Source organism: Tasmannia lanceolata, unplaced genomic scaffold (genome assembly GCF_043159265.1).
Source record: "Tasmannia lanceolata isolate RefF3 unplaced genomic scaffold, GAP_Taslan_0.1 ptg000013l, whole genome shotgun sequence".
In the NCBI taxonomy this organism is placed as follows: Eukaryota; Viridiplantae; Streptophyta; class Magnoliopsida; order Canellales; family Winteraceae; genus Tasmannia; species Tasmannia lanceolata.
The window spans coordinates 31,823,829-31,837,692 of record NW_027518690.1 but is presented as its reverse complement, the minus strand read 5'-3'; the positions used below and the strand labels follow the sequence as shown (position 1 = coordinate 31,837,692).

At 46.9% G+C, this 13,864-nt stretch overlaps 1 protein-coding gene across 4 annotated transcripts; it reads right to left on the bottom strand.

Moving 5' to 3' along the window:
• Nucleotides 1-3,372: 3,372 nt before the first annotated feature.
• On the bottom strand, nucleotides 3,373-9,137 carry LOC143890016 (uncharacterized). Of its 4 annotated transcripts, none has more exons than XM_077394510.1 (4): nucleotides 7,511-9,137; nucleotides 4,479-4,609; nucleotides 4,183-4,412; nucleotides 3,373-4,102 (listed from the first exon to the last, which is right to left on the bottom strand). In XM_077394510.1, exons 2-4 carry the CDS (start codon nucleotides 4,570-4,572, stop codon nucleotides 3,566-3,568), a joined length of 861 nt encoding a protein of 286 aa, XP_077250625.1. In that variant the 5' UTR covers nucleotides 4,573-4,609; nucleotides 7,511-9,137; the 3' UTR covers nucleotides 3,373-3,565. The 4 variants fall into 4 exon arrangements, with proteins under 4 accessions (XP_077250625.1, XP_077250626.1, XP_077250628.1 ...); XM_077394511.1 differs by having other exon boundaries at nucleotides 8,732-9,137; XM_077394513.1 differs by having other exon boundaries at nucleotides 4,183-4,313; nucleotides 7,511-9,136.
• Nucleotides 9,138-13,864: the final 4,727 nt, after the last annotated feature.

Genomic DNA, 13,864 nt, shown 5'->3' with positions numbered 1-13,864 from the left:
ATAAATGCTTTAACCATTTTTCTTTAAAACCTTGTTTTCAAAAAGCTCTTCCTCTAGAGTTAGGAGTTTCTCCTAGATAGAGAGTTTCTTTTAGAGTTAACGGGTTTGTCTTTGATTTGTTGTGTGCTTGTGTGTGTTTGTGTTAGAGTTAGGGTTTGTTGCGCCTCCGTCCGGTCAGTTGGCGATTCAGATCGCCGACTGATGACTAGGTTTAAGATGCGTTAGCAATCCTATTGTTTTCCTTAGGGCATACAGCCTAGTTACACGTAGGTTGTAGGAACCACCTGCATTAGGTTAGGGCTAACCTGCATTCAGTTAGAGCATATAGGGTGTCCTAAAATCTACAATCCATTGGAATTTAAACAATCGCAGAAGAAGCTTTAAGAACTAGTCCGGTCTTTTAGATCGAGTCTAAGATAGATGTCTAGGTGTCTTAGGCATCATAGTTTAGAATAGGTGCGAAGAACTACGTTGCCTTGATTCTCGTGGAGGCGGGGATACGTAGGCTTCTTTGGATGAACATCAGACCATCCAAGGACTCGGGCTAAATCGTTTAGAGTCTTAGGATTCGTTGTGTTGTTATGTTGTATATTTTGTTATGTTTTCTTACTTTCTTGTGCAGACCTTATACCTGTAGTTGTAGCATGCATGTGTTCGTCCACCAGAACTTAGACACCTGTTAGGTATGTCACTCATAACCTAGCTGTCATTAGGTGACATTTATTTCGGTTCTTTTGTGTGCTTATTTTTATCTCCGAGACATGCATGATCAGATAGGCTTTTTCTCGGAGATGCGTGTTCCCATTTCACATGATTTTCTCCTAAAACTCTTTGAAGTTAATAAATAAATGGCATAAGAGACCAAGTGTTCACACTCGGGCGAATTGGGGGTGCTCTTCGGACCTTCTCCATTCGTCATCAGGCACAGACCTTCTGTATCTGTGGTTATCTGTTTCAAGCAGAGCATTTGTTTTTGGTTCCATGGCGTGTCCATGGATGGCGACTCTGAGTTATTTTCAGGTACATCTTGGTTTCGAGCCCTGGCTCTAGATCAGGATGTATCTCATTCGTTTTGTATCGTCATTCATGCTATGCTGTGAGAGTGACACCTATTTGAGAGTTCCTTGGTAGAGCTCTCCTTCACATGTGGAGATCTAGAGGATGTAGGGACTCGTTCCCTCACCGTCCTCGGATCGGGGTCCACAACGGCTCCTCCAATAAACAAGGGAGTGGGGCCGACCTCATTCTGACTGGACCCGACAATTTCATCGCTGAATACGCCATTCGGTTCGGATTCCGTGCATTGAACAACGAAACAGAGTACGAGGCATTGATAGCAGGAATGAACCTAGCAGTCCAGGTGCACGCAGATCGACTCAAAGCCTTCAGCGATTCAAAGTTGGTTGTCAGCCAGGTGACTGGCGAATTTGAAGCAAAGGACTCAAGGATGGCTAAGTATCTTGCTATAGTCCAACATCTCATACAAAAGCTTCAGAGTTTTGAAATAGAGCGCATCCCTGGGGAAGAAAATGCGAAAGCAGACGCATTATCCCGACTAGCAGCATCAGGGTACCTAGCATTGGGGCGCATATGCGTGGGACATATGAAGAAAGCCACCATTGTCACTGAGATCAAGGAGATAATGCAAGTAGAAAGGGAACCATGTTGGGTGGATGAAATTATTCGATACATTCGAGATGAGAAGCTCCCGAAAGATAAAAAAGAAGCACGCCGAGTGATTCAAAGAGCATCTCGTTTCAGCTACGATGGCCAAAGCCTATACAAAAGGTCCTACATATGTCCATACCTAAAATGCCTTCACCCCATCGATGCTAAATACTCCTTACAAGAGGTTCACGAAGGTATTTGCGGCGAGCACCTAGGGGGGAAGGCGCTGATCCGAAAAATACTTCTAAGAGGACTTTATTGGCCCACCTTAAGGAAAGACGCTCTAGATCTCGTCAAAAAATGTGACAAATGCCAAAAGTTCGCCCCTACTTCCGATCAACCGGCAGCACCACTAGCTCCCATCACCAGTCCGATACCGTTTGCAATATGGGGCATGGACATCTTGGGGCCCTTCCCTCGGGCGCTCGGGGGATGAAAATTTGTAGTGGTAGCGGTGGACTACTTCACCAAATGGGTAGAGGCAGAGCCCATAGTGGAAATCACAGAAAAAAACATTCAGTCTTTCTTCTGGAAATCAGTAGTGTGCCGGTTCGGCATCCCGAGGGTGCTTATCACGGACAATGGAACCCAATTCGACAGCAGAAAATTTAGAAGGTTCTGGGCCGATCTACAAATCAAACAGTGATTCACCTCCGTAGCACATCCTCAAACTAACGGACAAACCGAAGTCACCAACCGAATCCTTCTCCAAGGAATAAAAAAGAAGCTGGACAAAAGGTCAGGTCGATGGGCTGATGAACTTTACCGCGTACTCTGGGCTTATCGAACCACTCCTAGGGGCCCAACAGGGGAGTCCCCGTTGAACCTGACCTTCAGACCTAAAGCTGTTATTCCCGTGGAGATCGGTGTTCCGTCCTCCCGTGTGCAACACTTTAACGAAGAACGAAACCATGAAGGCCTGAGGATGAACCTCGATCTCCTTGATGAAGTAAGAGAAGATTCCCAACTTCGAGTGGCAGCCTACCAGCAAAAGGTCGCCCAGTACTACAACTCGAAGCTCCGACCAAGGGACCACAAGGTCGGGGACCTAGTACTGAGAAAGGCAGCAGTTTCCCAACCTTGAAAAGTTGGCAAACTCTCCCCAACTTGGGAGGGGCCATACAAAGTAACCCAAGTCATCCGACCAGGCAGTTATCGATTGGAGACCCTCTGAGGGCACTTGCTCCCCCACGCATGGAACTCCAAGAACCTTACAAAGTATTATCAATAGGAAAGCTCATGTTTTCTATATAGTCTTTTTGTAAATAAGAATCTGATTGAGAAAGGAATGTAAACATCCATGATATCAATGAAATGAAAGGAGGTCTATGATCATTGCAGACTTCTCAAAGAAAACATAAATCGGGAAATTCCATTCCAGGTAACCAAAAAACCAGTCACTTGCTAACCCTCCCGAAAACCAGAGGACAACGTCAGGTTGGGAGAGATAAGGCATGATGACAGGTTAGACAAACAATAAACCCGAGTTCTTAAAACTCAGGTCAAACCATAATATCCAACTAGGTCGTGCGTTCAAATTCCAAAGACGATCTTGGAAGAACGCCAAGACCAAATCAAGCGGCAAAGAAAAGCCATAAGCCCTCACAGTGTAGCAAAGGGCAGAAATCTCAATCTAACCAACCAGGTCCCGTGATGAAACAAATTTGCTTAAATAACAATCAAGCATCGATCGACAAGGCAATGAAATCACAAAATTTGGGCAAGTTCCAAATTCATTAAATACCAAGCCATGGAACATCCACCATGCAAAATATAACAAAATCGCTCGAAAATAAAGCGGTCAGAACCTCACCCAATAGTTCATAGCCATTCAATGGCCTACAAAGCCAAAACACAAAATAAATAAACCTCAACTGAGAAGCATGAAAATAAAGGCCTAAGAGCCAGGGGCCTCCTGATCATCATGGAGGGAACTGACATCAACCCGCTTGTTGGAGACCAAGGGGGGAGCACGATCATGCTCGTGAACGGCATCCCCAACCGCAGGATCATCAACTGGATTAGCAGAAGAGCTGGTGAACAGGCTCTCCCAAGTGACATCTTCAAAATCAAGATCAGTACCCTGATACTTCCTCAGGATAAGACCTTTACAAGCATCAAAGGCTTCGGCATATGCGGTAGAAATGAGGTCATCACACTCAACTTGCTTCTCGTCCACGGCCTTTTTCTTGTCTGCCAAATGCTTTAAAGCTTGGTCATCCAACGCCCTTCGAATCATCTCATCCTGGGTATTCTTTAGGCTGTTGTACTCCTCAATCAGATTCTTTCTCGGCTCCCTCGATGATTTCAACTTCGTAAGCAGCAGACCATTGTCTTTGTTGGCCTGGCCTAACTCTTTCTGGAGATCTGTTATAGTGTCAGCAAACATGTTTGATTTCCTCTCCATATCAGCCCAATAGCAGTTCAACTGCAAATATAAACAACAAGTAAGAAGACAATCAGAGCTACCAAAAGCAGTACACAACCAATTGGAAAGAGGATAAGAATAATTACCTGATAAATCGATGCAAAACCGGACCCGAAGGCCGTATCAGCAACTTCTTTCTCAATGCGCATAGCATCCTTCTCCAGCACAACCTTCTTGAGTATTTCTCGGGCAACGTCCGGATTGGCAAATGCAGTATCTGTTCGAAGAACGGACCAGTCAGGATGAAATACCTTGTCTTTGCTATTTGGCGCAACGGTGGAAGCCAAGCGCTTTGCCCCAGCCCCGGTTCCAACACCTGATTCTTTGACCTCTTTAGGGTGAGTCTTTTTATAAAGTTGTGATAAAAGAGAGAGGGACTTACCGGCTGTAGTAGGCCTAGCCCCCCTTTCCTTCTCCTGAATCGAGCGATCAAGGGACCCTTCCGGCTCCTTCCTTCTCTGTGCTTTGCCCGCCATCACTCGCTTTATCTCGGCCTTCTTCGCATATCCATCACTGGAAACAAGACAAAGAACGAAACGTCATAAGGCAATCAGAGAATAAGAAATGATCAACGAAAACAAAAGAATAACAGAAACACGAATTCCGATCACAAGCAGGCCTAAGGCACCTACTAACTGAAGTCGCGGAGCTAACTCCGATGGCTAACAGAGTCTCTTCACTATCAAGGGTCTTACTATAGACTATTGGCCCATCATTCCGAAGATGTGCCTCAAGAGCCCTAAAGGACGCCAGATCATCACCTGACAACTCGGGCTTCTCACTCATCGATCTCGTATCTATGGGTTCCCACACTAAGGAAACTTCCCATCTCTCACCCGGATTGTAATCGTCTAAACCCACATAGAAAAACCTACTTTTCCACCCATGAATAGAAGAAGGCAAACCATCTATGAACCTGATGTCAGGTCACTGGCTTAGATAAATCCAGCTATCCGAACAATTCTTTATAGGACAACAGCATCGACGGAACACCTCCAAAGAAGGGTGTCTCCCTAGCATCTCCTTCATCACATATATGAAACCGACAACAATTCTCCAAGAGTTCGGGGCAATTTGGGACGGTGCTAAGCTATAAAAACGCAACACCTTCGTCACAAAAGGATGTGTGGGAAATCTAAAACCGGCTTTGAGAGAATCCTCGTAAATGCAGAAATCTACATTGTCATTGGGAGCCCGATCACCTGCTTCCGCCAATTGCAATCTAAATCGTTCCGAAAAGCAGTATTTGACTCTGATGAAATCTAACTTGGGTTCACTTAGCGTGCTGGATACGGCGAGAGCCGCCTTGTGATGTTTCACTTCGGCATCCATCTGTGCCTCCGCGATGATATCCACAATCCTATCCAACACGGACATGTGACGAACTCTCCTATCGAAAAGAGACGCTAACAGATTCGAACCTGTGCTTGGGTCCAAGATGGGATCCTCACCCACTATGTCCACCTCCTCATCACTGTCCACAACATGAGGGCCTGGGATCCCTCCCTGATAACTCTGGTCAACCACGGTCTAGCCGCCACAACCCCTAGAGATGCATCTAGTCCTCTCAGAAGAACTAGTTCCAGAATCACTATCGGTGGAAGAAGTGTTAGCCCAAGGGTTCAACAAGTACTCCCATTGAATTGTTTTGATGATTAACAAACTAAATTTGTTATAAAAGAAAGGCTTTTTACACTAATGATTTCCATTGGCAAAGTTATGATGTTCACAGTGTACCATCCTCAAGAGTGCATGACAAGGGTGAACTCAAGCACAAGAATGGCAAATCAACTCAAGCACAAAAATGGCAAATCAACTTAAAAGTTCAAGCTTGGCTCAAGCATCGATGGAGTTGAGTGAAGACATGTCAAAGCCTCTACAAGGTGCCAACAAGATCGAAGATCAAGCAAATTTAGAATGTAAATGGTCCTTATGTTTAATCTAGGTCCATGGCACAAAAGAGATCTAAAATCAAACTAATTTGAACTTAATGGGTTTGTGAATGATCATAGTGGTGTCCCAACATTGTTGGACCCTCATGACATTCCATTTCACTTGAAAAATCAAAGTTCCAAAAGCCCAAACAAAAAACAGCAAAAATATAAGAAAACTCTGCTGTTCGTAGGCTTCTCGGAACTCCGAGAAAATTCTCGGAGTTCCGAGAATGGTTCCAGGTTCAAAAAAAATAGCCGCTCGGAGCTCCGAGCCCGGAGTCCGAGACGACCGTTGGGGAGCGAAATTTTATGTTTTCTTTGTCCTCCCTATATATATGAACCTAGGGACTCTTGGGCTTTTCACCCTAAGGAATTTACAAATATTTTCAAGAGCTCCAAAAGCTATTTATTCTCCCTCTCTTGAAGATCTTCATTCTCCATCTCTCTCTTGTGCCATTTACCTTAGATTATTCTTGAGAGACTTTAGGACTTTCATTTGTTCATCTTGTTCTTGTGAGAGTGAGTGAGCTTTACCTTAAATTAGCCTATCTAGAGGCAAGCAAGCTTTTTCATTTCATCTTCTTTGTATTTGGCACAAAGGGCGCCGTAGAAGACCCTTGGAGCGTAGAGCTCAATTTGTACAAGGCGGAAGGAACGCCGTATTTAAGTTCCTTGGAGAAGATAGTGGAATCCTCAAGGAGAGTAACTTGAGAAGAGTGGAGTAGGTCTTGAGATAAGACTGAACCACTATAAAAATCTTTGTGTCAAAGCTTCTTTGCCTCTTCACCTCTTCTTGTGTGGTAAGTTTTCACTATTGCTTTGAATACTATTTTTGATTTCCTATTCAATCTAAAACTAGTGCAATCTAAGTTTTCAAAATTCTTAAAATTTGAAAAGAAACCCAATTCACCCCCTCTTGGGTTGCTAAGTGGAATTTCAAGAAGTCTCTCCCGAGGACGAGCTAGATCCAGACTCGACCCGAGTACTAGAACTACTACCACTTAGGGCTGGCAACAGGGCGGGTCGGGGCCGGATGTTGGGGTCCCCTACCCCTTCCCCTCTGCGGGGAATTTCCCCCCTCCCCTTCCCCTCCCCTCTGCGGGGATGGTTGGGAATCCCCCTCCCCTCCCCGCGGGGAATATCTAATCCCCTTCCCCTCCCCGCATCCTTCGGGGACAAAATCCCCACCCCGCCCCGCCCCAACATCACCCCCTCTTTAGCCATTGATACACTAATGCTGGGTGTCCCTAATCAACTTGATGCAATTTCAATATATAAAAATGTTATAAACTAACATACTTATAGACGAAGGAGATATATTTCTTACTCTTCAGAAGATAGCAAAATCTCTTGAAGTACTGACTTGAGTGCCCTCGCAGCAGTTGCACCAACAGGCGTTATAAACCCAAATAGATCATTGGAGAGAGAGAGAGAGAGAGAGAGAGAGAGAGAGAGAGAGAGAGAGAGAGAGACCACATACCTTGCCAGAGATAGCGTGGTTGCCAGAGAGGAGAGGCCGACGGAGGGCTCGAGCTCGACGGAGGTCTCTTCTGCGAGAGAGGAGGTCGGAAAAAAGAGGGGACGATAGAGTTTCTTTTGTGGGAAGGAATTAAGGAAACCCTAACCAAAATAAAAATGCAATTTATTTTGGCTACCGATGTTGGCACTACGATTTTTTGATAATTGCATACACTCAGCTTGTCTTTATTATTTCAACATCTGTCAAAAGGTTATTATAGTTCCCAAAATGCTCTCAGAAGCTAATTAAAAGGAAAAGACAAGCTAAGTTTATGTTTGGGGGAATCTTGTAGCCGATCCACAGAGTTTCTAGTAGTTTTCCTAAAAAAAAAACACTTAAAAATATACAAAAAAATGGCATTGATTAACGGGGCGGGGCTGGGACAACTCCATCCCCTTCCCCTTCCCCTCCCCGCACCGGGGAATTTTTAAAATCCCCTTCCCCTCTCAAATCGGGGAATCCCCGCCCCAAACGGGGCGGATCTCCGCTTTTTCGGGTGAAATTGCCAGCCCTACTACCACTACCAGACATGAAAGAAAAAGTTGAAAAGTAAAAATACAAACAACGAAGAAGTAGTTACCGATGAGAAGAATAAAAACCCCAAACTCGACAAAGAACCAACACAACTGATGAGACCAGGGGGGAAGAGCAAAGCAAGGAGCAAAGAAAAAGAAATTAGAAATGAGGATGGAAGAAGGAACCATCTACTTTTAAAGATGACCAATCACTTACAACCCTTCGCATTCTCAAATACCACGATGCCATGTGTCCCGGCACACCAAAAACCATTAATGGCCGCTACAATTCACGAGGAGCCGCACCCAATTTCAAAAAATGCGCCCGAAGACATCATTTGGGCATTTCAACAAACACCTTGCAGACTTCTCCAAGCCCCCACGCCTCACGCACACAACAATGGACTCAGTCTCGTAGAAAGTGACATAGAGCTAAAGAGAGTTGTGCTTAGGCATTGTGTCGAACACATTGCGGACTTCTCCAGGCTCCCACGCCTCACGCACACAACAAGGAACTCGGTCTCAAAGAACGGGACAGAGCTAAAAAGAGTGGCACTTAGGCATTTTGTCGAACACATTGTGGGCTTCTTTAAGCTATCACACCTTGTGCTCAAGAAAACGGGTTCGACCTTAACAAACCATCATCAACCCATACACAGCTTCTTACCCTGTCAAATGGAGCGTGGGTTGGATTCAAACAGCGAGTTACACCCAAACCCTCGAAAACCCAAAACTGTTGTGAATCGCCTAAAATGGTGGGAGTTGGGGATCGGCCGGTGGGGGATCGGTCCAGATATCGCGCCCAACAGTCCCAAAACCACCTAAAATGGTGGGAGTTGGGTATCGGCTGGTAGAGGATCGGCTTCGGCCGGTCCAGATATCACGCCCGACAGTCCCAAAATTGCCTAAAAATGGTGGGAGTCTTGGATCGGCTTTAACGCCACCACCTAATTACACACCTAAAGAGATGGGAGTTGGGGATCGGCTAAATATAACACAAACTACCTAGTCTGAAGGCCCCCAAAATTGGGAGGTACACCCAGAACCCCAAATACTATATACACTTCAGAGGTTCCAATAAGATGAAAGTACGGGATCAGTTTAGCCGATCCCAATATAACACAACGCCTAATTTTGAGGCCCCCAAAATTGGGAGGTACACCCAGAGCTAAAAATGTAGTACACGATACATTGCTAAAAATGTGAAAGCCGTTCCCAATACATAGAAGTCAAGCTTTTTTGATCGGCCACTGCCAATCCCAATATGAGGCACAACATGGAAATTGGGCTTAGCCGATCCCAATACGAGGCACAACATAAAAAATTGGGCCTTTGGATCGGCCACTGCCGATCCTAATATGAGGCGCAACATAAAAGTTGGGCTTTGGGATCGGCAATAGCCGATCCCAATATGAGGCGCAACATAAAAAATTGGGGCTCTTGGATCGGCCACGGCCGATCCCACTAGAAGCCGCATCCTAAAAAGTTGCCACCAACTGCCATATGGGGCACACAAAAAAAAAATAAAAATAAAAAATATATATATATATATATATATATATATATATAATTAAATTAAAATTATTTTGACCATATGATAACAATCTCAAGACAGTTGATCCAGCTAAGATCAGAGTCGCTTCGCCAAGTCGGATCGAAATCCAACTTCACCAAGACGATCTGGAACATCCAAGTCGATTTAAATCAGGAGCAGAGCCAGCACTCAAACTTCCCCAGGCCATAAATACGGCCTAAGGAACTAGGGGGCATCTGATGGAACCCAGGATCGATCCTCCAACCAGGAAGTGACACGTGTCCTCTGGTGATATACCCTAATTACCCCCGTTATAAGGGAATAATTAAAGAGCTGATCCTAGAAAGTAAAGGAAACGTTGACCCTCCGCCCAACCACAGGGCGACACCTATCCAAGGGGTAAAAAGGTAAATCGACTTTGACCACCTACTATAAATAGCCGTCTGAGGCTCAAAGGTAAGGGTCCAGAACCCGAGAAATTACTATTCATTACTATTTTTGGTCCAAAGATGAGATCATACGCTGACTTGAGTGTCGAAGGGCCAATCTGGAGCCACGACTCCGGGTTGGTCTTCTGACCGGGTGCTACCTTGTGCAGGACTCATCTGAGTGCACGACCCTCTCTGTCTGACAATCAGATCAACATCCATTCCAATATCCGATTGTAACCCAGCCAAGTTCTCTCTTCTTGAACTGCCACATCACTTTGACTGTTTTTAACCACAACAGTATAATCCTCGTCTTTCTTGTATGCGCCATTATTTTTTGTGGTGACACTGCGCCCCCGGTGCCGCTTGTCTTTTTTTCATCCCTAGCTTTGTTGAATATGACTGTAAATCCTTCAGCCGTGTTAGGCCCCAAATCGGTTAACAAAAATGACAGTGACGTAAGAGCCGAATTGGAGGGCCCGAGGTGCTGAATTGAAGGACACAGAGTCCGGATGAACTGTGTTCTGCACAGAAGCAAACGAGGTCAGAATGACCGACCCGGAGTGTACTCCAGACAGGCCCTTCGACACTCAAGTCAGTATGAGCCGGAGTGAAGAGGGAGTTTTTAGAGTGGTGGGTGAGAATTCAATACCCCGATTTATGAGCTTTGGAAGCCCTTTTATAGGAAAAGTTTGGGGTAGGTGGGGAGTTAATGCTCCAACACAGGTGTCGACCAGCTACAGGTCCAGGCTCACCTACTCCGAGGTAATTACCAAACTGCCCTTGCTGACGCGGGGTCTGCAGTGGGTCCCCCCTCGAGACACGTGTCGGCAGCTAATAGGCTGGTCTGCGGTGGGACCTCCCCTAGCCACGTGTCGGCAGCTAATAGGCTGGTCTGCGGTTTTACACCCCATCAGTTGCCCCCCAGTTCTCCAAGTTATTATGGTGACTTGGGGAAATGTGGTAGAGTACATCTCTGATTTGATGGTGGTTGAGGTCCGGATTTTGGAGCAGTCCGGAGACTGGAGCAGTCCGGAAACCGGAGCATTCCGGATTTTATCAGTCCGGATTTTGAAGTAGTCCGGAGCTTATCAGTCCGGATTTTGAAGCAGTCCGGAGACTGGAGCAGTTCGGATTTTTCCAGTACGACTTGAGCCGGACTGTTTTTTCGACGTTTAGCAAGACGCGTCATATCCAGTCTGGCTTGGGCCGGACTGTTTTTTGTCGTTTAGCTATCCAGTCCGGCTTGGGCCGGACTGCTTTTTGTCGTTTTGCGAGACGTGTCATATCCAGTCTGGCTTGGGCCGGACTGTTTTTTTTGTCGTTTAGCTATCCAGTTCGGCTTGGGCCGGACTGCTTTTTGTCATTTTGCGAGACGCGTCATATCCAGTCCGGCTTGGGCCGGACTGCTTTTTGTCGTTTTGCGAGACGCGTCATATCCAGTCCGGCTTGGGCCGGACTGTTTTTTGTCGTTTAGCTATCCAGTCCGGCTTGGGCCGGACTGCTTTTTGTCGTTTTGCGAGACGCGTCATATCCAGTCCGGCTTGGGCCGGACTGTTTTTTGTCGTTTAGCTATCCAGTCCAGCTTGGGCCGGACTGCTTTTTGTCATTTTGCGAGACGCGTCATATCCAGTCCGGCTTGGGCCAGACTGTTTTCCTCCTTACAAGCACTTGCATGAATGTCCTTGGTATTTTGGAGGTACGCGCATATTTTCGCTTATGCCCTTGCCTCGAAGTTCGTGCCCGTCATCAATAAAAGACACGCGACACCACTCGGGCGTCCTCGAAATGTGTGCCCTTCATTTAATGCCCACCGCCTCAGAAAAATCTATAAAGAGGAGGTTTTTACCTTCTCATTTTTCACTTTTAACTTCTCCTTTTCCTCCTCTCCTTTTTTCTGCCAGTTCGGCGAAGGCCAGTTCGGCCCGAGTAGTTTGCAGTTGTGGACGGCGGCGGATTCGGAAGCTTCCAGTTGGGTACCTTGAGATCAGTTTAGACCGGTAATTTTCTTCAGCGCGTCTCATTCGTTTCTTTTCCTGCTTTCATGTCAAGTCGTAGCTCTAGTACTGAGTCCAGTTCGGGGGAGTCGTCTTCTAGTAGTTTAGGGTCTAGATTGTCGATTAGAACTGAGGACAGGCCTAGCTGCTCACCAGCCCCGAAAATGGCAAGTCCCGATGTCAGTGTGGATATCATATGTAGTGATGAGGAAGTGGAGGGCGAAGTGATTTTGGACTTAAACGCCATCCCGCTTTTGACAGATAGTTACGTCCCACTGGAGGGGAGTGTTGGTAGTGACACCGGCGAGACGTCCACAACGTTAATCCCTGGCCGGGCCGTTGAGGTCGTGGCGAGGTCCCGGATGGATGCCAATCCCAAATACAACATACAGGCTCTCAACGAGGAGAATCACCTGGATGAGTCCATGTTGGTGGTGATTAGGGATAGATACTGTATTCCGCCCAGGTTCGGGCTGAGGGAGGCGACGGAGGGAGATAGGGCCTGTAACGAGAGCTCTGATGTTTGCATATACGATGAGTTATTGAGGGACAGACTCAGATTTCCTATGCACCCATTCTTCGCCTCGGTGCTTCAATACTACGGGCTGGCTCTGGCTCAGGTAGCGCCGAACTCATGGAGGCTACTGACAGGGTTCGTATACCTCATTCAGGGCCGGCTTCAGAGGAACTTGTCCGTGCCGTTGTTCCGCGCGTGTGCGCAATTGAAGAGGCACAAGGGCGGGAGTTGGATTTACATAAGCCAGTGCCCGGAGGTAAAAATGATTACTGGCATCCCTTCCTCGATACACTTGTGGAGAAACAGGTTCTTTTATGTCGAGGACAGGGAGTCCAACGAGCCCTGGCCGGTCCCTTTGAAATGGGGAACCCCGGATGCAGTCACGATGAGTCGCAAGCCGCTCCTTGAGGGCGAGGATGCGAGGACGCTTGCCTTACTTCGGGTGGTGCTGGATCGTGAGGGACCTATTGATTGTTTGAACTTCCAAGGGGAGGAGGTTCTGGTTGGGTTGGGCCTTAGTACTGCGACCCGGGCACGTACGTGGCTAGTCTTGTCTAAACTCATTTCTCTTCCTCCTCCTGTTTCTGACTGGTTTTGTGTTTGTCTATCTTTCAGAGATGCAGCAGCAGTCGTTAGTTGATAAAATGAGGAAGGGGGCCTTTGGGACGGTCCGTCAGGGTCAGAAAAGAAAGGCCTCGGAGACAGCGAGTCCGGCCCCCACCCAGGACGCGCTGCCGCCACCCAAAGCCAAGAGTTCGGTGAAGTTGGTGAGTTCCTTTGGCCGAGGTGCAGGGTCCTCGAAGACGGTGGGAACGTCTGCTGGAACCCTTCCTCCCCCGGCGAGGTCCAGAGATAATGTTTTTCGGCCCAATTGGGCCGTCCAGAAAAATGACACCGGCCTCGGTGAGAGCCGGGTAGCTGTTGAGATCCAGAGCAAGTGTATTCTCAACAAAGACAAGGAATAGGTTCTCCACGAGCCGCCAGCTACGGCCGAAGAGGCCGTATTTTCTTCACTTTATCAGGTAAGATGGCCAACGAGTACGCTCACCCTCTGTCCGTCTTTTACTTCGTCTACCTGTATTAACATTTGCTCATTTGTATCTTGTAGATTGGAGTGTACTTCAATGATCTTCAGGGGAAGAGTAAGAAGTTCTCTACAGCAATCATGAAGTCGGAAGCGAAGAATGGGAAGTTGATCCGGGAGGCAAAGGAGCTACAGAAAATCATTGACAAGTCGGCCGAGGAGAACAAGCGGCTGAAAGAGGATTTTGCCGCTCAGCTGGCCGCGCAGAAGGAGAAAGCGACGGAAGCCCTCAACATTCAG

What these genes read in the sequence shown, in the direction of transcription:
- LOC143890016 (XM_077394510.1), bottom strand. Translation starts at nt 4,572, where the DNA reads ATGGCGGGCAAAGCACAGAGAAGGAAGGAGCCGGAAGGGTCCCTTGAT. An exon ending in GGCTAGGCCTACTACAGCCG is followed by an intron (nt 4,413 to 4,478) that starts GTAAGTCCCTCT and finishes TCAAAGAATCAG; the next exon opens with GTGTTGGAACCGGGGCTGGG. An exon ending in GTTTTGCATCGATTTATCAG is followed by an intron (nt 4,103 to 4,182) that starts GTAATTATTCTT and finishes TGTTGTTTATAT; the next exon opens with TTGCAGTTGAACTGCTATTG.